The sequence below is a fragment of the Vanellus vanellus genome (assembly GCF_965231255.1).
Source record: "Vanellus vanellus genome assembly, chromosome: 3".
Lineage (NCBI taxonomy): Eukaryota > Metazoa > Chordata > Aves > Charadriiformes > Charadriidae > Vanellus > Vanellus vanellus.
This window is the reverse complement of record NC_138907.1, coordinates 89907195-89927391: the sequence shown is the minus strand read 5'-3', so window position 1 is coordinate 89927391 and position 20197 is coordinate 89907195. Positions and strand designations below refer to the sequence as shown.

Sequence of the window (20197 nt, the reverse complement as noted above, 5' to 3'; positions counted from 1 at the left end):
TCAATATATTACCTGAAAACAAAGAAAACTAGTAAAACTACTTCAACAATAAAAGAAGGTTTGTACTACAAGTTTTGAAAGAAAGCATCTAGGTCAGTTCAAAGAAAAGTGGAAAAACATAGCTACATAAATGTGAATTACTACTGTCTATCGTAAGAACTGCATGTTGTCTGCTCAAGCCCTTGTGAGGACTTGCTTAGCAGCAAATACAAACAAATGCCTTCCAGTCACATTAATAGAATTAAGTTTTAGATAACAGTACCTATGCTGAAAATGGATGTTTAGATGATAGTCACACTATGCACTTTATATACCTTAGGCTAGCCAGATGCACTGTATCAGACTTTACCTTGTTCAAATTGTCGGGGTGGAGGGGGCTTCTAAATTGGTTAATTCAGAGAAAACTCTTAGGTTACAGGTCTTTTGAATTTACCTTGACACAAGGGAGAGAAAGAGTAGTCTAGATGATCAGGCCAAATACTTCTCCTATCTAGAAACAGGACTACAGGAATACGTGACCGGAAGGTAACACAACTCAGAAACATCCAAGATGACTAAAGGAAGCTGGTGAGCATATGGCAGGTGCAATGCCAAAAAAGAACCAGTATGAAATCCATTCTGATACAATGCACGGGTCCTTCATTCCCTCAACTGATGTCCGAGTCCACCAATGAGACTAGATTTATATTCTCTAGATTTATATTCTCCCACATTTACTTTGAAACTAAAAGTGTTGACAGCATGCCTTCTGCTGTAAAGGCAAACACCTGATGCCTTTTAAAACAGTAATTTGAAATAACTCCTTCTTTTGCTCTTATTTCAAATATTAAGCCTACTTTGAGACACAGATTCAGTTTTAGTGTTTGTCTCCCAGACCGAGATGCTTTATAGCTACTCTATGCAAACAAGGCTCATGAAAACAGGACAGCACATATGGTCAAGAACGCTACCACGGAGAAATGTTCTCTAGGCTACATAGTAGATCACCAACACAATCTAAAGACCAAGTGCCAAATATTTCTTTGTCACGGCTCTCCAAAATATTATTGATATGCTTGAATTTTACACCAAAGCCACATTTAAACTAGTACATAAAAGTTAATTCCTATTGTATTTTACACAAAAGTATTTAATGGATCGACATTTATAACTCATAATTATTCTTTGGAGTTTCTCTTCAGATGGCGTAAAAAGTGACTTCACATAAAAGGCTGAAGTTAAATTGACTAAAATAATCCTGCAGATTAAACAATTTAGTTTGTCATTATAACACCAACTGTACTGTTTTCATTCCAGTGGCAGCATGCACAGAGCAGCATACTGGCCAGCAGAGGGAAAAGAATCACATCAACAGAAAACAAATATAATACTTATCTGACTGCAGTCTTTGAAATTAAACAAACAGAACAATGCATATTAATATTGCTGGCTTACATTCAATACTGTCTGTCCTAATACATCACTATAGGTAGTGATGTATGATGTAATGACAACTGAGCAAAAGTTCACACAGTTACTAGTTTCCTCTGGAAATGACAAATGAAGTAAGTGGCAGCTTGTTTTCAATGAGAGCACTATGGTCAAATGGACTATTTGCAAAGGATTTTCTATAGGAAACATACTATTAATACAAAGCTGATATTGAATAAATTTAAAACATATATAATCAAATACCAGACTGGCAATCTGAATGAGGACTCTTTTGTCCACTGTCTGAATGAGGACTCTTTTGTCCACTGTTTTCCACTATTTCAGCATGGCTCTCCATCATTTTCTTCTCTTTCCTCATTTTAACAAATCTTGTCTGAAAATCTCGAAAAGCAAGACAAACAGCAAGAACAGACAGGCAAGCAAGACAGGACAGGAATTCTTATCATCCAATTTCTTTTTATCATTTAAATGACAAAAGCAAGTAGAAAGGACATTAGTTAGAGGTAGGTCTTTAACCTGCCAAATATGGAAGACAGTATCTTGAATCATAATTTGCACATTTCAGTTTAAAGCTGAAGAACAAAGAGTTCAAACATGCCTAGAATAACAAGTTGAATTATTTTAAAATGCACTTTATACTTCTCAGCCAAATGAACAGAAATAATCTATGTTGTTTACCATTAATCCACAAAACTAACTGAAAACAGACTATTAGTTTAAATCTCTGCCTATTTCCTGGCACTTCTGTAAAAAGATGCCTTGGAAAAAAATAATCAGACAACAAATAAATGTATAGAATGTATTTTGTTTTCCAGTCATGTGTGTCTTTTAAGAAAGCATGATATAGATACTGAAGTAACTCAAAATGAAAACCTCAAACTGTAAACAACTTATCAGCTAGGTGCATTACTGAAGCTAATTAGTTAGACTTTGCACTTTGTTAATATAACAATGTATCTATACAGTGTCACCCAAACAATTGTGCACGGCAATCCCATGCACAAATCCAGGCTGGGTGGAGAATGGATTGAGAGCAGCCCTGGGGAGGACTTGGGGTTACTGGTGGATGAGAAGCTCAACATGAGCTGGCAATGTGTGACCACAGCCCAGAAGGCCAACCATATCCTGGGCTGCATCTAAACAAGTGTGGCCAGCAGGCCAAGGGAGGTGATTCTGCCCCTCTACTTCGCTCTCATGAGACCCCACCTGGAGTACTGCATCCGGCTCTGGAGCCCCCAACATAAGAAGGACATGGACCTGCTGGAGCGGGTCCAGAGGAGGGCCACAAGGATGATCAGAGAGCTAGGACACCTCTCCTATGAAGACAGGCTGAGAGGGCTGGGGTTGTTCAGCCTGGAGAAGACAAGGCTACGGGGACACCTTATAGCAGCCTTCCAGTATCTGGAGGGGGCCTATAAGAAAGCTAGAGAGGGACTTTTTACAAGGGCATGTAGTGATAGAATGAGGGGGAATGGTTTCAAACTAGAAGACAGGAGACTAAGAGCAGACACGAGGAAGAAGTTTTCACTCTGAGGGTGGTGAGGCACTGGAACTGGTTGCCCAGAGAAGCTGTGGGTGTCCCATCCCTGGAAGTGTTCAAGGCCAGGCTGGATGGGGCTTTGAGCAACCTGGTCTAGTGGGAGGTGTCCTTGACCATGGCAGGGGGGTTGGAACTACATGATCTTTAAGTTTCTTTCCAACTCTAACCATTCTAGGATTCTGTGAAACATATCAACTCATACAAGTGGAGCACGTATTTGTAATGCAGTGCCACATTGTGGGTGGAGATAAGATTTACATAAGTTTGATTCATGATGACAAAACACTTTAAAAATAATAATTCTATTAGCTGACAGCCTGTTAATAAAGTCGTAACTGCAAACAACATGGAGGTTCAAGCCTAGAAGAATACACACGGATCTCAACAAAATTTCAAAGAATGCCAACATTACACTTAACAGAAATTGAATTCAGATTATTTTCATATTGGTTATAATATAGCAATATTATTTTTTTTCCCCACAGGACAATTATTTTGCTATTTAGGGCACATTTAGTAATGTTACAAAAAGCTACAAATCTAAATCATCATCTTGTCAGTCATTTGGTGCAGTAACTTACATTGCAATGCTGCTGTGTGTTCATCCATTATTAATACATCTGAGCAACATGGTACACAACACACACCTGCTGAAGAATATTGGACCTACCAAAATTCTATTTGACAAAGTACTTGGAAGCATGAAAGACAACAAGACAGACACACAGAGGAAAAAAGTAGCAGTTCTAGAAGCCTATCCACACTGAACTCCTTACAGTCACCATACATGTCATTTTAAAACAATGCAAGTATATCTACATGAACTAAAGTCATAGCACAGTCTGTAGTGTGTACACACATATACAAATCCCTCTTTATGTGTGGGATTAATCACCCTCAGTTACAGCCACATAAAAATTATCTATCTCCACAACTGCAGAGGAAAACTCAGTTTATAATGAAGGTGGCCAAGTTGGCCTCTGCAAATGGCTCTCTTTTGATTCTGTGTTAATTGCCCTACAACTAGATTTTAGTTAGCAGAATGGCATTCATCCTAGTACAGATTGCTTCTGTGCTATGCAGTTCCCAACCTATCGCAGTATATGTTAATTCAACTGCTACACCACTTGTGAGTGTCCAGTGTGACATATATAGTCCTTTCCTCATGGAGTGATACAACCAGAAGCTCTGCTTCATACCACAGAGCTATCCTCTTCTTGCCAAGTTAGAAGCTGGAAAGCCCTCTAGTAAAACTTAACCGCCTCTCTACTTGGCAATATCAAAGTACTAGGTGGATATGGCTTACTGCATATGTCCCACAAGAGCGGAATTCTATGCAGAGACTGATAGAGGTGTAGCTGAAATAAAACTAATAATCTGGCTGGCAAAATGGTGCTTGGGGAAGAATTCAGTGCACAGATCTAGCATATTTGCCCCATGTTCTTGTATTCTCAGTGTTATTATGACCAACTGCCAAGACATGTTGAACTTTTGATTCAAAAAGCATTACACACAGATTACTTTCAACTCCCTCTGAAAAAAATCCAGCCCCTCATCAAGAGTATGGATATGAATAGGCTAGCTTATTTTGCAAGTAAATGGAGATTATATACTGGCAAAACTGGGTAACCTCACCTTCTGAATGTTTTCCTGTTAAAGAAAAAGCCTTTTTAAAGAGAGACCTTAAAAAGTTTACCAGAACTCTCTTTTTATTTTATACACCAACAAACTGCAGATCAAGCATGTTTCAGTTCTAATGGCTTTACCTCTAGTTAAACTACACAACTGGTAAGATATTCTTAATTTAAAAAATAAAAGTTGTAGAATTTATTTGGACGGGAATAACTTGATACAATCACATTATTTCTTCTGATTCTGCTTTGCATTGTACTTAACCCATACAAGCACTGTTCTCCAAAACTTGTAATCACCCTGCCTTTTAAGTACCCATTCCAGTGCTTTTTGGTTTAAGTAGCATGAGAAGCACCAAAGTGCTTTATGGGTTGCCTCAAGCATTTCAGAAAAAACACGGAAGAACGCTGAACTTCTAAAGTCACCTGAAAACTTTCTTTGATAGTATGTGGAAAAATGAGCTCAGGCTAACCACTTAATTCTCACACTTTGACCAGCAAGAACACTCTGTCCTTCCAGTTTTTGAAAAGCTGTAGGGAAATCATAATATCTCGTTACTACCTGATATGTAGTTGCACTGCCTGATAGGAACTCATATCCATCTGAGTTTTCCAGCAGCATCTCAAAAAAGGCCAGGGGCAGATAAGCAGTCCAGACAACACCTATTAGGGTTATGCCTAAATGGCACAACTGCTGACCAAGATCTAGCTCCTAATTGTGACAACGCTGACAGGACAGAGCTATGCTTAAAATCGCAGACTACCAGCAGTATCTTAACTCTTGTCATATGAAAAACTCATTTCTGGAACTTTCTGTTAAGCTCCAGTTATACAAATCATGAAAATAAGAAGCCACCAATCACTACAATAAGAGGCATTGCCCTGTGGAAACTAACTACTCACAGGCTTTACTACCCAATAAGAAAACAATTAAGAAATGGAAAACTGGAGGAGGAAAGCTTGCAAACAAAAGTATATTTTCTTCCCGAACTATGTGATCAAGTAAATATTGAACTAACAATCATGTCATCACAGCCCTTTTCTCCTTGAGCCATGGTTCTTTGCAAGGAAAATGGTGAGAATACTGACAGACATACATCTTTGAATCAGGTGCTGTTGAAAAGTTTTTCTGTGCTTCCCCAACCTATTACAAATGTTCCAATTAGCACAAGATTATACAAATTGGTCTTTTTCCTCTCCAGTTTTGAAAACAGAAATCTATAAAAGACATAAACAAATATTTCAGAAGACTTCCTAAACTAAATTTTCAAACTATTTTACTATTTACAATGAATTTACTCTTTACAAGTTTTAATAACTTGAAAGCTAGAGAAAAAACAGTAGAAAGCTTGCTTACAGCTTGAATATGATCTCTTTTAAAAAAATGCAACTACATTTGAGATTTATACTTTACAAGTCTGCATTGTTATGTTCTAAAGTACTTGAGTGACATTAACTTAATCTGAAACCAGACCTACATGAAGCATGAGAAAGAACTAGCCTGACCCCCTGTGGCCAAAAAATTGCAAAACTACATTATTTACCACCACTATCCAAATCTTCCTCAGATATCCACCATGGCACTGAATCCTTTTTCTTTGTTTCTTTTTTCCTGGGCTGTCCCAACGTCTCAAGAATGCTGGATTTTTTCGTTGAATTTCCAAGTGAATCATCTGAAAGAGACTGAATCAATTGCATACAAGATTAAAGACAGCTTTTACGTTTTCACATTGTTTAATTGTCTTTCAGCCACTGAATCCTGGACTTCTAAGTTCAGATGCTTCTCTTTACTCCTCACTGCCTGCCTTTTTTGTATATGCATGACAAAGTTGAGTAAGAAACAATAACTATATTCATGTGGCATAACACTGTATATTATAACCACCCCACTGCCAGAATTTGGATACATTAAAAGTTCACTACTTAGTAGAGTGTATGTTCAAATGAACAGCATAATCACTCTTTTTCAATTAGTTACAACATACAAGAGCCAAAATCCTGACTACATCCCTGAAAGACAATGAAGTAGAGCAGAAACAGTTTTGCCTTGGCCTTGCTTTGTACGTGCATGTACATTATTAATATTCTAAAAATAAACCTTCACAAGCAACATTCTAGCTCCCAGCAAATCAGATTTCAGAAATTAATTTTATACTTCGTGTTCATGGAAATTAACTGAAATGCCAGAGCCATTTCTACCCAACTCTGTGTATTAAGCTTTCATACGTGCTAGTCATCCATGCCAATTTTGATTGATTGCTTAAATCAATGGAGAAAAAGAGTTTATGAGTATGAACATCCTACAAATTTAAGTTACTGAAGAGTAACAGGAAGGAAAAGACCTAGAGATGCTTCATAAGACAACCACTTTTTTGAGGAGATGCTGCTTTTTTTTTTTTTTTTTAAAAGACAACACTAATCTCTGCTCTTTTCCTTTAATAAAGCTCTTTGTGGCTTACAGCAGGCTCAGAGCCACAATTAGCTGTCCAGACATTGAACAAGGAAATAGATTCATTAAGCTAGTGCACTGCAACTTTATGCGCTACACATTCTTTATGCTTACACTCAATAATAGGCTTAAGGGGAATGGCATTGTTTTTATTTTTATGTAATTTTTAAACCATAATTGTTGAAACCAATTGTCCTAAAGTGTCTTAAAGAATAAATTGAATAGAGATAGCAAAAGCCATAAAACTTAAGAAACAAAGAATTCATATATGAAATGCATCATATGGGAAAATTTCAAAAGCTTCGCTTTTGTAATAGTCACAAGTAAGAAAATGTGATAGTATAAACAGAACACTAGAGGCAACGGTACTGTGGGTACTTAATACGTAGAACACAAGAAAAGAATGTTTTATTGAAACAAGCCTCTGCAGTCCACTGCCTGATTCCTATTTCATAAAAAGCACTACCATTAAAGTCTACTTTTACTATATATCTAATGCTTCAATTTATATGGGCATACCAAAAGCATCCATAAATCAAATGTCAATTATCCCAAACTACCATTTAAGAAAAAAAAAAATTATAAGAAAATACTATTCTTATGAATATCTCTGACCAATAACATCTTTAGAGCTTACAGTTTCACCTGAGAAAACAAAATGCCTTTCATAGTCTCAGAAAGAAAATTTAAGTGCTCTAAGCCTTGCACTTTAATAAAACACAATTTTAATAAATTATGAAACTGCTAGACAACAGGATGTATTGCAATTTCTTTAAGTTGGCTCAATGACATAGAACAAAGCAGTTTTACATTCCTAATAAATGTCCTATAAATAACAACTTCCTTACACTAGTCACAAACAAGTACTGGCGCCATTGTCCCCAAAGGTTGGGCTGCCTCCTGCTAGCTAGAAGTACTGACAGGTGCGTGATGCAAGCTCTGTTATCGCTTGCTGGGTTTTTTTATGACTAACAGTATCCTCTACTCTGCAAGCAGAATTTCAGTGATGCTCATACTCCTTAGAGTATTGCAACTAAAGAAACTGAAACTCCCACAGGTTTCTCTCAGGTTCTGGAAACTTTCTATGTCCAGCCATCTTGTCAACTGCAGACAGTAAAGTTGCAGCAGCTGGGAAAGAAATGCTGACACAAAAATACTAGTGCATTTTTCCCAACATGCTAGTTGTCTCAACAGCAAAACTTACAGACTTTTTTTATTCCTTTGAAAAAAATGTACATAAATAAATCAATCAACTTTTTGGACCAGTAATGGCTTTTCCATGCCAGTAAGCAGCACTGATTTCTTCCTTCCTCTCCTCTATAAAACAGTCTGTCAGCCTTTCAGCAACACAGACAAAAAAAAAAAAAAAAACAAAAAACAAACCAACACAAAAAGAACAACCAAACCCCCGAAAAAGGTGTCAGTTGTTTAATCTCAATTTAAATAAAAGACCAAAGAGTCTGTTTTAAGAACTGGGACAACTAAATGGCACATAATCAGCTTATCACCTCCTATACATATGAAGTAACTTAAAAAAGTAGATAGGTAATACAGGATTAGATCTAAAACACTCAGACTTTCATGACCAGTTGTCCTAATTATTTAATGAAACAAGTCTTTCTCAATAAAACAAGGCTAGTCCAAGTTATATTTTTAGTACAAAATATTATTTTAATATATTTGATCTTTTAATTAAAATGAAAAATATTTTTCAAACATGGTTTCATGTATAGTGTCACTCTCCCAGGTACTACTGTTCTACAGATTTTCTAGTAAAGATGGTATAGCCTTTCCTTTTGAAAGTCTTCCTTCTCAGCTGTCCATGAATATCAAGTAGAACAAAAGTCAGCCTAGAAGACTAGAAGCAGACAAGGCTTTTTCCTAACTTTGCTTTTCTTGAAGTGTCATCAAAAAAAAACAGTTAATTGAAGCACTGTGTATTAGAAGGAACTCCTCACATTGCATGTCCCAGGGGAACTTCACAGCCAACACTAAGAAAACTCAGGAGCTATACCGATACGAACAGATGATACGTAAATTAAAGTGACAATAGGGGTAGTACACTAAAGCAAGATACTGGTGGTGGGGAGTGGAAGGATCACAGGCACACAGACAATGGAGGAGGAAAAGAAAAACTACGGATGACAACAGGCCATTCTGGCAAGTAGTTGGGAGTAAGTGTGACCAGGCAGACATTTGTGTTTCCTTCCGTAAAAAAGGAAAAAAGAAAAACAAAAAAGGAAAAAGCCTAGCTATCTTCACTGATAGCTTTTAAAGTTCAGTGCATGTGCCAAAATACTTTAGTTTATTCCTCATATTAGACCTGCAACATCCAACTGTATCTACAGTCTTTCTTTAATTTTACATGTTTTAGTCGCAAATAAACATACAATCCTCCCCCCAAACAAAGGCAGTTTCACTAAAAGGGAAAAAATATCCTGCTCCATTTCTTCTCTGAAAGATTTGCTTAAACATTAAGTCTTCCTCGAATTACTAAGAAACAGGTTTTGCTTTTCACACCCCTCCACCGTCATACTCTCAACACAAACATCACCTACACAGTGATTTCGAAAAATGGAGTGCACCAGTTTCTCATCTTTCTAACATTAAAAGGCTGCGCACTTTTTACAAAAAACAAAGGCAAAGGCAGGGACATCACAGAAGATGCATGTATACAAAATAACAGAGAGTAGATAACATCATTGTTATTTGGGTCTGTATCTAGATGGTGAAACAAAATGATGCATATATATTGCCATGGGATGAAGTGCTAGAGGGAAGAAGGGCCCAAGAAAATTGGTTCATATTCAAGGATCACCTCCTCCAAACTCAGGAGTGATGCATCCCTACAAAGAAGGCAGGCAGAAAAGCCAGGAGGCCTGCATGGATGAACAAGGAACTCCTGGACATGATCAGAAGCAAAAAGGAGGCCTATAGGGAGTGGAAACAGGAGCGGGTAGCCTGGGAGGAATACAAAGGAATCATTCGAGCATCCAGGGATCAAGCTAGACAAGCTAAAGCCCAGATAGAACTAAATCTGGCCAGGGACATTAAGACAAACAAAAAATCCTTCTTTAAGTATGTCAGCAAGAAAAGAAAGACTAAGGAAGATGTGGGACCTTGCCGGAAGGAAATGCAAGAGCTGGTTACCCAGGACAGAGACAGAGCTGAGGTACTCAATGACTTTTTGCCTCAGTCTTCACTGGCAAGGACTGCAACCACACTGCCCATAATGCAGAATGCAAAGATGAGGATTGGGAAAATGGAGAACTGCCCACTGTAGGTGAAGATCAAGTTCAAGACCTCCTGAGGAATCTGAAGGTGCACAAATCCATGGGACCTGACGTGATACATCCATGGGTCCTGAGGGAACTGGCAGACGAAGTTGCCAAGCTACTATCCATCATATTTGAGAAGTCATGGTGGTCTGGCGAGGTTCCTGCCAACTGGAAAAGGGGAAACATAACCCCTATTTTCAAAAAGGGAAATAAAAAAGACCCAGGGAACTACAGGCCAGTCAGTCTCACCTCTGTGCCTGGCAAGATCATGGAGCAGATCCTCCTGGAAACTCTGCTGAGGCACGTAGACAACAAGGAGGTGATTGGTGACAGCCAGCATGGCTTCACCAAGGACAAGTCATGCCTGATAAATCTGGTGGCCTTCTACGAAGGGGTTACAGTGGTGGTGGACAAGGGAAGATCAACTGATGTCATCTACCTGGACTTGTGCAAAGCATTTGACACCGTCCCACACGATATCCTGGTCTCTAAATTGGATAGCCATGGATTTGACAAATGGACCACTCGGTGGATAAAGAACTGGCTGGAAGGTCGCACTCAAAGAGTTTCGGTCAATGGCTCAATGTACAAGTGGAGACCAGTGATGAGTAGCGTTCTTCAGGGTCGTTACTGGGACCTGTACTGTTCAACATCTTTGTCGGCGACATGGATAGTGGGGTCAAGCGCACCCTCAGCAAGTTTGCCAATAATACCAAGTTGTTTGGTGAGGTAGACACTGGAGGGGAGGGATGCCATCCAGAGGGACCTGGACAGGCTGCAGAGGTGACCCTGTGTGAACCTCATGAAGTTCAACAAGGCCAAGTGCAAGGTCCTACATCTGGATCAGGGTAAACCCAAGCACAAATACAGGCTTGGCAGGGAATGGCTGGAGAGCAGCCCTGAGGAGAAGGACCTGGGTGTGCTGACTGACGAGAAGCTCAACATGAGCCAGCAATGTGCGATCACAGCCCAGAAGGCCAACCATATCCTGGGCTGCATCAAAAGAAGTGTGGCCAGCAGGTTAAGGGAGGTGATGCTGCCCCTCCACTCTCGTGAGAGTCCACCTGGAGTACTGCATCCAGATCTGGAGCCCCCAAAATAAGAAGGACATGGACCTGTTGGAGCAAGTCCAGAGAAGGGCTATGTCGTGGTTTAGGCCAAATCCACCACTGGGGACCCAAGGAACCCCAAATGGGACCGACAGATGCTCCCCTCTACCCCTCTTGAAAGAGAGAGGCAGAGGAGGAAAAAGACTTATGAGTTTAGAAGGAACTAAACTACTTTAATGAGATATTAATAATAAAATAAAAAGAAATAATGAAAAATATATACAAAACCGTATCAAGCTCCCGAGATGACAATCACGTCACCGGCTGGCACTGGGGCAGTCCCAGGCTGGACTCAGTGACGGACGGAAACTGGATTCCGGATCTGGATTCAGGATCGGGATCACAGGTAGACGAACAGACTCCTCCTCAGACGTCGGCCATTGAAGGAAGCCCGTGACCCTTTGATCCCTCAGCTTTTATACTGAGCATGAGGCAGATGGGATGTAATACCCCGTTGGTCAGTTTTGGGTCACCTGTCCTGTCCGCTCTTCCCTGCGGGTGGGACCCCACTATGCTTTTCCGCTTCCGACCCTCCAACGGGGCAAATAAAGTTGGTTGGCCTTGGGTGTTATAGCAATAAGTGTAAGCAGGAGCCTCTCTGCATACCATGCCTGGGCATCAGCTGTAAACATTGGTCTTATCACTCAGAGAGTGAACACTGACTGCACAATATGCAGTTAATTTCAGTTGTTAGAAGAGGCCCAGCTAAGAAGCGAAGTTACTGAACAAAATTGGTTCTGTTTTACCTCAAACCAGGACAGGCTACAAAGATGATCAGAGGGCTGGAGCACCTCTCCTATGAAGACAGGATGAGAGGGCTGGGGTTGTTCAGCCTGGAAAAGAGAAAGGCTCCGGGGACACCTTATAGCAGCCTTCCAGTATCTGGAGGGGGCCTACAGGAGAGCTGGGGAAGGACTTTTTACTAGGGCATATTAGGGATAGGACGAGGGGGAATGGCTTTAAACTGGAAGAGGGCAGGTTCAGATTAAACATTAGGAAGAAATTTTTCACTTCGAGGGTGGTAAGACACTGGAACAGGTTGCCCAGAGAAGTTGTTGAGGCCCCATCCCTGGAGGTGTTCAAGGTCAGGCTGGATGTGGCCTTGGGCAACCTGGTCTAGTGGGAGGTGTCCCTGCCTATGGCAGGGGGGTTGGGACTCAATGATCTTCAAGGTCCTTTCCAACCTAAACCATTCTACGATATTTTTAATGGCGGGATTGGCAGTATATGTGTTTAAGCAAGCTAAAACACTTTACAAACAGTTTTAGTTTGAAACGATAAAAAACAATTAAAAGTTACATACTCTGGAACATGCCAATACCACTTAGAATAATTCAATACAGCTATTTTGATTTTTTTCTAACTTGAGCATTCTCATTGTGGGCAATAGATGAGGAGCAAGAAGAGCATGTCAAATGAGAAACAAAATACTAGAAGCAATCATATGCAGAGTTTTGTCAGATGTGCAAAATAAATAAAAGAATAAACCTTGTTTCTCTTCCCCAGAGCAACTCCCTTCATAACCATAGTAAATAAAGAACTTTTGACAGAGATGCAGAGCTTAATTTTCTGTTTTTACTAACATTAATAATTTCAGTGAATTCAAGAATGCTAACTCAATTACATCATCAAATTAAAGGCCAAAATCTACCTTTAAGTTACTTGTGAATCTTAATTTTCAGATGGCATTTTGATTTTCTATTCTCTTAGTTTAATATTGCTCAGTGAGGTTATACTTATTCTATATCTGTAAAAACACCTCACAAGCTGTGTGGTCAAATTAGAATTACAGACCTACCTGGGAAAGCTAAAATCTTCTTGAAAAAGAAGCCTCTAGTTACTACAGATCTTTAGTACGCAGTACAATGTGCGATTTTTATAGACTCTAGCAGCTACATTTTCACAAGTAATTAAATTGTAGCACAGCCTCTACATCTTTAAGCATACATTACATATAACAGAGATCCCAAGAATACTCTCTGCCATCATTAGCTACACTTATATACAGCAATAGCATCTGGTAAAGGCATTACGTATGTGATAATAATATCTTCAGGTTACCACACTGTGTGTCTGATAGACCAGAGGGAAAATTCTGAAATTACAGGTCTATATGCAGTGAAAAAAACATATCAAGTTAGAACATTTTGACCTCGTCCGATAATTATTATCTTAAGTCATAACCACAGACTTGTACGATTTTGCCTGTACTCAAATGCATTGAATTGAAATTTTCTAATCACTACAACATACTTCATTTTGTTAGGATTAATACATAAATTTTTAAATAGAATTCAGTAAACGTAGCTTGCATCTATGTATAAGAAAAGTTTTTTATGTCATTTTCAATTATATATCAATTTGAAGTTTCTGCTACTAAATAACACACACAATTAACCTGAACCAAAAATCAAGAAGCAAGGTCTCTTTCTGAAGATATAACCCAGCAGTGAAAAAGAATTTATTTAATTACAAAATTGTTCTCTTGATTTCAATACAGCAAATAGTATTAAGTTGAGCAATGAAGAGAAGACCTTGCAAAGACCCACACATGAGAGCTATGTGAACTATGTGATAAAAGCACAGCTGCATCTTCCATTTCATATTCTTCCATAGTCAATTTTTCCCCTGTATTTTAATAGGGAAGAGGGATGTGACACTACCCTGAAACATACCTCTTTCAGAAACTCTTCAAACTGCTCATCTAATTCTTCTTTTGAAAATCGATGAGCCATAATCTGCAAATCGATGTTAGCGTCCAAACAAATGAGTTTAAAAACTAAGATTTAAAATAAAAATAAAGTTAATTAAAAACATTCTGAAGTTAGAGGTAGCCTAGCGATTTGCTGCTTTCATAGAGAGCTATAAACAAACAAACAAACAAAATCTCAAGAGATGCCAAATTTCATTCTTCCCACTCCTAATCTAAATTATTTACTGAAGACAACAATCAATGCAAACATACCTGGATTAGCCAAATTCCTCATAATAAAAATAATAATTTCCAAAACAACAGTTTCAGCATTTAAACTTTGAGGGCTAAATAAAACTCCATCTTTACATTTTTCTTCAAAAGACAGCTTTCTTCGCTACCCACAATTAAGCATTTTGTCAATGATCAAACAAGAATCCACTGCAGTAATACTTCCCATCGATTTTAAGGGCTTTTAATTTCTTTCTATGATTCTTCTCCAAAACTGGAGACATCTGGCATTTTAAGTTTTGCTTCATTATCTCTGCTATGCTTAGGACTCAGTAAACAATAAATGCATGAAAGTCATTAAGATTAGAGGATGACATTTGGTTTGATCTGCCCTGACACAGAAAGCCAATGGCACTTGCCCCGCTCTCATTCCTGAAAAGTCTGTGTTGACTTCTCAGGTATAAAATAAGCCCCACACTCAAAATGCTACAAAGCTTTTGTATATCACACTGCTCAACACATATGGCTACCTTCAAAACTGCATATGTATAGCAGCATTAAAGTACCCTAGCATCTTCCAGGCTGAGAAGTGCTATGTAAACATAAAAGGGCTAAACATTTGCAGAAATGCTTTTACCATTAAAGAAAACTCCCTGAGCCCTCTCAGTACTGAGCCCTCTCAGTACACAGGACTGTTACCTACCTAGTAAATTGATTTCGACAGGCGAGTTGTGACAACTGCTTCCTGCTTTCACTCCTTATTCATCCATAGACCACCCGACACTTTGGCTTTGGCAGTTAAAAGAAAAAAAAAAAAGTTATAGCTGACTGCCCAGACTTTGAATTGAATAAGATATCCTTCTGTAAGCACTTGGACAATATCTCCGAAAACATGGTAAGAAGATTAAGAATGTTACCTTTCATGACACACATAATCCAGTATCCTTTTATACTTTTACATCAAAGAACACTATATGCTAAACACTAGATGTTTTAACAGTTTACTAACTGTGCGAACTGCTTCAGCAAGTGGAGAATACTTAATTCCAGCCTTGCCAGAAAAAGACTCTTCTGACATTATCTGTACTTCTGTCTACCTTATAATTACGGCTTTTATAAAAACTAACAATATGAAACTTTATTTTTCAAACGGAAAACAAATATGTCAGACAATTTCCATAACAGAAGACTACAGATAAACATTACCATTCGCAAATACACGTTGCAGCCATACTTTTCGAATTGGAGGATCTCAAATGACTTTGTATATAAAACAAACATCACTTGCTGGGCTATAGCACAGGGCAGAAAGCAGTTGTTTTGGGAAGGTATGGCTAACCCACAGGGATGAAAGAAAGCTTATACAGCCTAACACATTTCATGTAATCTTTTAATCATCCCAGAGCTAGGACCAGCCGTGACCTGATCCTCCTCCGGCTTCCCCTAACGCACAGGCAGGGCTGCCACACGGCGGCGACCGGGCAGCAGCCCTGGGGCCGGCGGGCCGTGCTCCTCCCAACCCCAGCCGCCACTCCGCGGCTCTCCTCCGGCCCCGTCCTCTCCCGCCCTGAGCCTAGCGAGTGCTGGCGAAGTGGGGCGACGGCCCCCGGCAGCGCGGGGGCTCGGGGGCCGGGCGGCAGGAGGGAGAAGCGCAACCCCCGACGGGGCACCGCCAGGCCCAGCCGGCGGGCAGGGCTCGGCGCCGCGGCCCGAAAGGGGACTCTCCAGAGAGCGGCGGGAAGGGACGGGGAGAGGAAGCGGCTCAGAGCCGAGCGCTACCCTGCCTCGGGGCGCCGGGAGCATACCTGGACCGCGCCGGACCCTTCCCGGTGAGGGCCGCCTCACTCCCCGGCTGGCGGCGCGGTTGCCTAGGAAACCCTCCCGGCCACCGTACCGCCCGCCAAAACTGACCGCCGGCTGGCGTGTCACGTGACACTGCCAAATCCGCCGGCTTACCGCCGCCACCGCGCATGGAAGACACGTGACGGGAGAGAACGGTCTCCAGCGGCCATTACTACCGTGGCAAAGGTCGCCTCGCCTCGCCTCGGCCCGGCCCGCGCGGCTGGAGGCGGAAGTCGCCGCGCGGTGACGTGAGGCGGCGGCGCGCGCCGAGCGGCGCCGCCTGCTGGGCAGCGGGAGGTGGGGTGGGGGCAGCGCCGGCGGAGGGGGGCCGGGCCGGGCCGGACCGCCGCTCGCCGCTGCCACCGTGAGGGGTCACGCCAGGATAAGGCAGCGGCCCCCGGGCGCCGCCCGCCCAGCCGGCACGGCCCTCCCGCGCACCTGCCTCCGGCCGGCGGCGGCTGTGAGCGAGGGGGGGTTTGGCGGGGGGGAGGCCGGTGCCGGTCACCGGAGGCTACTCTGTGCCCCCCCGCAGGGACGGGCTCAGGGGCCTCCGGCCGTCCAGCCCCGGGGCTGTCGGGGCAGGTACGGGACGGGGCTCTGGTGTATCCCGTTGTCATCCCTTCCCTCCCCCCGCCCCCGCTGTCAGTTCTCCTGAGCTCGCCGCCTTGGTTCTGCTTTATGCCTTCCAGGATCTGCGCAGGAGACTGTGGATAAAGACGGGGAATTAAAACCAAACTCAATTTATTCCTGCGTTTGGTGGTGATGCCAGGCCCGTGCAGAGGAGCACACTTGTTGCTGTTCACGAGGCCCGTGGGGCTAACGCTGTTGCCACCTGCAGCCGAGGTCTCTTCCTCAAGTTTGTGAGGGACAGGCTCCTCCAGAAGTCGTTCAGCTCATCTTTTGGAAAAGCAAGATGGAGAGACTTAAAAGTGCTTTCCCTAACGCAAAGGTCAAAACCAAACCATCCCTTCTCGCTCTTGCGCAGAAATCCCCTTCTAAAGCTTTTCTAATGTTTCAGCCTTAGATGTCGGCTGCTGTGCTTTTAATACATTTTAGCACATCTCTGGAAATGTTTAAAATATGCAGAGAAATTAATGACCCCTGTTTCCCTGACCACTGTCTCTCAAATAACCACAGAACAATTGCAGTCTGTGCTTGCATGTGCTCTCCAGCTAGGGTCTGTCAGTTGTGTTTGTTGTGAGAGTCACGTTGCTTTAGGAATTTTTACGCCAGCATTTAGTAAATGGCAAAATAAAACAAGCTCACTTAAGAATACAAATGAACATTGTTCACGCGCACACACACACACAGATTTTGATTCTCTGTTGAGCAGACTTGGAATGAAAAGATTTTGAAATGAAGTTTTCTTCGGCGACTGTTGGATACTCATCACAAGTGAGAAACTAGTTAAAATCCTATTACTGTCTCTCATTTCCTGTTAGCTTGAGAGATAAAGACTGTGCTTCCAATATGCCCTTTATATATCCCAGATTTTTTAATGCAAGTATAAACTACAGTTTAAATTCAAAGAAGCAAAAAAATATGGGCACAGTATTTTCCACCCAAGTCTATAGGAATCGCTTTGCTAAAGGTGTTGCAGCACTTCTTTCATTCGGGCCTTTTGTCTGCAGATGGAGTATTATATTTCCATTTGCAAAGTATGGGTCATTTATTTCGTCTTTGTATGCAACTTCTGCTGCTGTCCATGGGAAATGTGGGAGCTGATCAAGGACAGGATGCCCACATAACTAATATACTAGAACAATTTGTTAAGCGTGACAGCCTGCTGCTGGTGAAAACATCAGTTTCCAACGTTTGCTCTTTTCTCTCGTCTCATGGAAAAGCATGGAGTGAGGCGTAAGCATTTAAAGAGAAATATGGAAATTAATTAAGGGATGTCAGTCTGGTGCTGCATGCCTTGATCCTGCTCAGATTTAAGCCAATGCAAATTTTGCTGTTAACTTCAAAGTGATAGCTGTGACATCATTCATTGATCATGAGAGTTACTTCATATATAATCAAATAATCACATCAAGGGCTCAGTCCTGCAAGCTGCTAAAAAACTGTTGCACATTGAAGCCTTTCTGTTTGCAGAAATATGTTCAAAGAGGCTTGTACAAAGTATAGAAAAATGTGCAGAGGGATCAATGTTGTTGGAAACCTCAGTGCCCATATGGAAAGGAAAAAAACTCCAAACCACTCCTGATGACTGTGGTGGAGAGGAGGCATTGCCTGGTGTTGAAATGTCATCCAGTGCATTCAAATGACATGCACAATAGCCACTTAAAAGATTTTCATTTCCTTCTAATGCCAACCAGTTGGAGCCGTGTTCTCAAGAGCTCTTAACAGTGGAGCTTAAAAAACGGAGAGCCGGGCTGGCCGTGAATTTCAGCCAGGAACGTGGCAATTTGGATGGTGATACTAAGAAAGCATAAGGGTGGTCACAAATTCTGAAATAGATCCTCCTGTACAGAGCCCCAGATTATAAGGTAAAATTCTGGCTCTGCCGACATGGGTGGGAAGCCTTTGTTGACTTCCATGAAACCAGATTTTGCCGCTGTAGTCATTGGCTTCTCATTTAAATGTGTGGCATGTGTACACTTAACAATTTTTTTTTCTCCAGATTGCTAAAATACAAGGCTTCACGTGTTAATACAATGATCTCCACAATTAATGGCAAAATTAAAAGGGATAAAATATCCATACTTTTTTTTTTGCACATCTAATTTCAGATTCATATCATCGATAAATGTCAATGGGGAAAAAGACATCAAATAAAAAAGAAACAAAACGTCTGCCACATCCACTTTGGCTGAGGCATTGCATTAGATAGTATTTCAGTACTGAACTTGCAAATATGTGAAATATGAGATTATGAAAATAAATATTTAGCCATATTCTTGGTTATGTTTTTTTAAAGGTTAACAGTTTCATACTGAATGAAAAGCAAACAAACAGTGGTGAATTAAGAAGTTAAAACTGCATTCTCTGTGCATGCCCACTGTGATAATACTTCCTTACATGACTATGCAATAAAATCCCTTTCCAGTATACGCATCAGAAAAGGAAAAGCCTTCCATAAAAGCACAAGCTGCACCGAAAATGGAAAAATTATGTGGAACTATTTCATGTAAGAGAAAGCGGTAGTCTGGCATTGTTAAATTGGGATTAGTTATAAAATAGTTCACATAACTATAATTTCACTTTAAAATATAATTTTTAATACTTTTATTTTGTTTCACTGCAGGTCTTATTTTGTTCCACCACTGATTAGCCATAGTCCTCAGATCCCAAGGGCCAGATTTCATGGTCAACTGCGTTATGGTAAGTAGCCTAAACTCAGCTTAGAATCTCACCCGCCGGGTCTTTTCCATCATGCAGTTTCTCCACGGGCTGAGAATTAAATTGTGTGTTGTGTTTCAAATTATTCCAGAGGCTTAGACCAGTTGCTAATCTTATTTCTGCTTCAAGCTTGTGCCCCTTGAATGGAGCTGCAAGTTTGGAGCTGAGCTGTCATATTGCTGGCCATTTCCCGGTTTCTGGAAGTCAGCAGACATGCACTGTTTCTCAGACTTCTTGAAAACGGATCCTCCCTTTGGCTCCTTTGGGTAAGTACTTAATTGCCTTAATGTTGTGCCCTGTGCTGCCAACTTTTCAGTTCCTCTGGAAGAGGGGGAGTGCAAAGTTGCTGTAATTACTGGCTGCAGGAGTAAACCCTTCCCCATCATAGAGAAAACCGTGCTACTGCCAGCAAATGTAAGCAGTTAAAAGTTCCTTCAAGAGGGTGAATGTTTGCAGTCAGTAATTATAGCTGCTTCTCACTCTCTCAACTTAAAAGTAAGTGCATCTGCCAACATTGAACACTGCTTTTTCTTCCATTTCCTGATTCTCTATAAACTTGTTAGGAAACATGGCTCTACTGCATAATCCAGCCAGCGGAGCAAGATCCCTCCTGTTATGAACTTTCGCTTTTGACAAATCCTGGGAAAATTAT

At 41.0% G+C, this 20197-nt stretch overlaps 1 protein-coding gene and 1 long non-coding RNA gene across 2 annotated transcripts in view; one reads left to right on the top strand and one right to left on the bottom strand.

Annotated features, from left to right (window-relative positions):
- Positions 1-15151, bottom strand: part of CEP162 (centrosomal protein 162) — a gene marked incomplete at its 3' end in the record, with an annotated part of 50386 nt that extends 35235 nt beyond the window's left edge. Inside the window, exons 1-3 of the mRNA XM_082481518.1 lie at positions 15065-15151; positions 14114-14217; positions 6147-6285 (exon numbers count right to left, since the gene is read on the bottom strand). Of these exons, the coding sequence (XP_082337644.1) occupies positions 6147-6285; positions 14114-14173 (199 nt within the window). The 5' untranslated portion in view covers positions 14174-14217; positions 15065-15151. The remainder of the gene's footprint in view (positions 1-6146; positions 6286-14113; positions 14218-15064) is intronic.
- A 1689-nt stretch (positions 15152-16840) lies between these two features.
- Positions 16841-19729, top strand: LOC309670647. Its single transcript, XR_014269026.1, has 3 exons — positions 16841-17152; positions 19451-19527; positions 19675-19729. It is a non-coding gene; the product is annotated as an uncharacterized lncRNA (long non-coding RNA).
- The last annotated feature ends 468 nt before the right edge of the window (positions 19730-20197 follow it).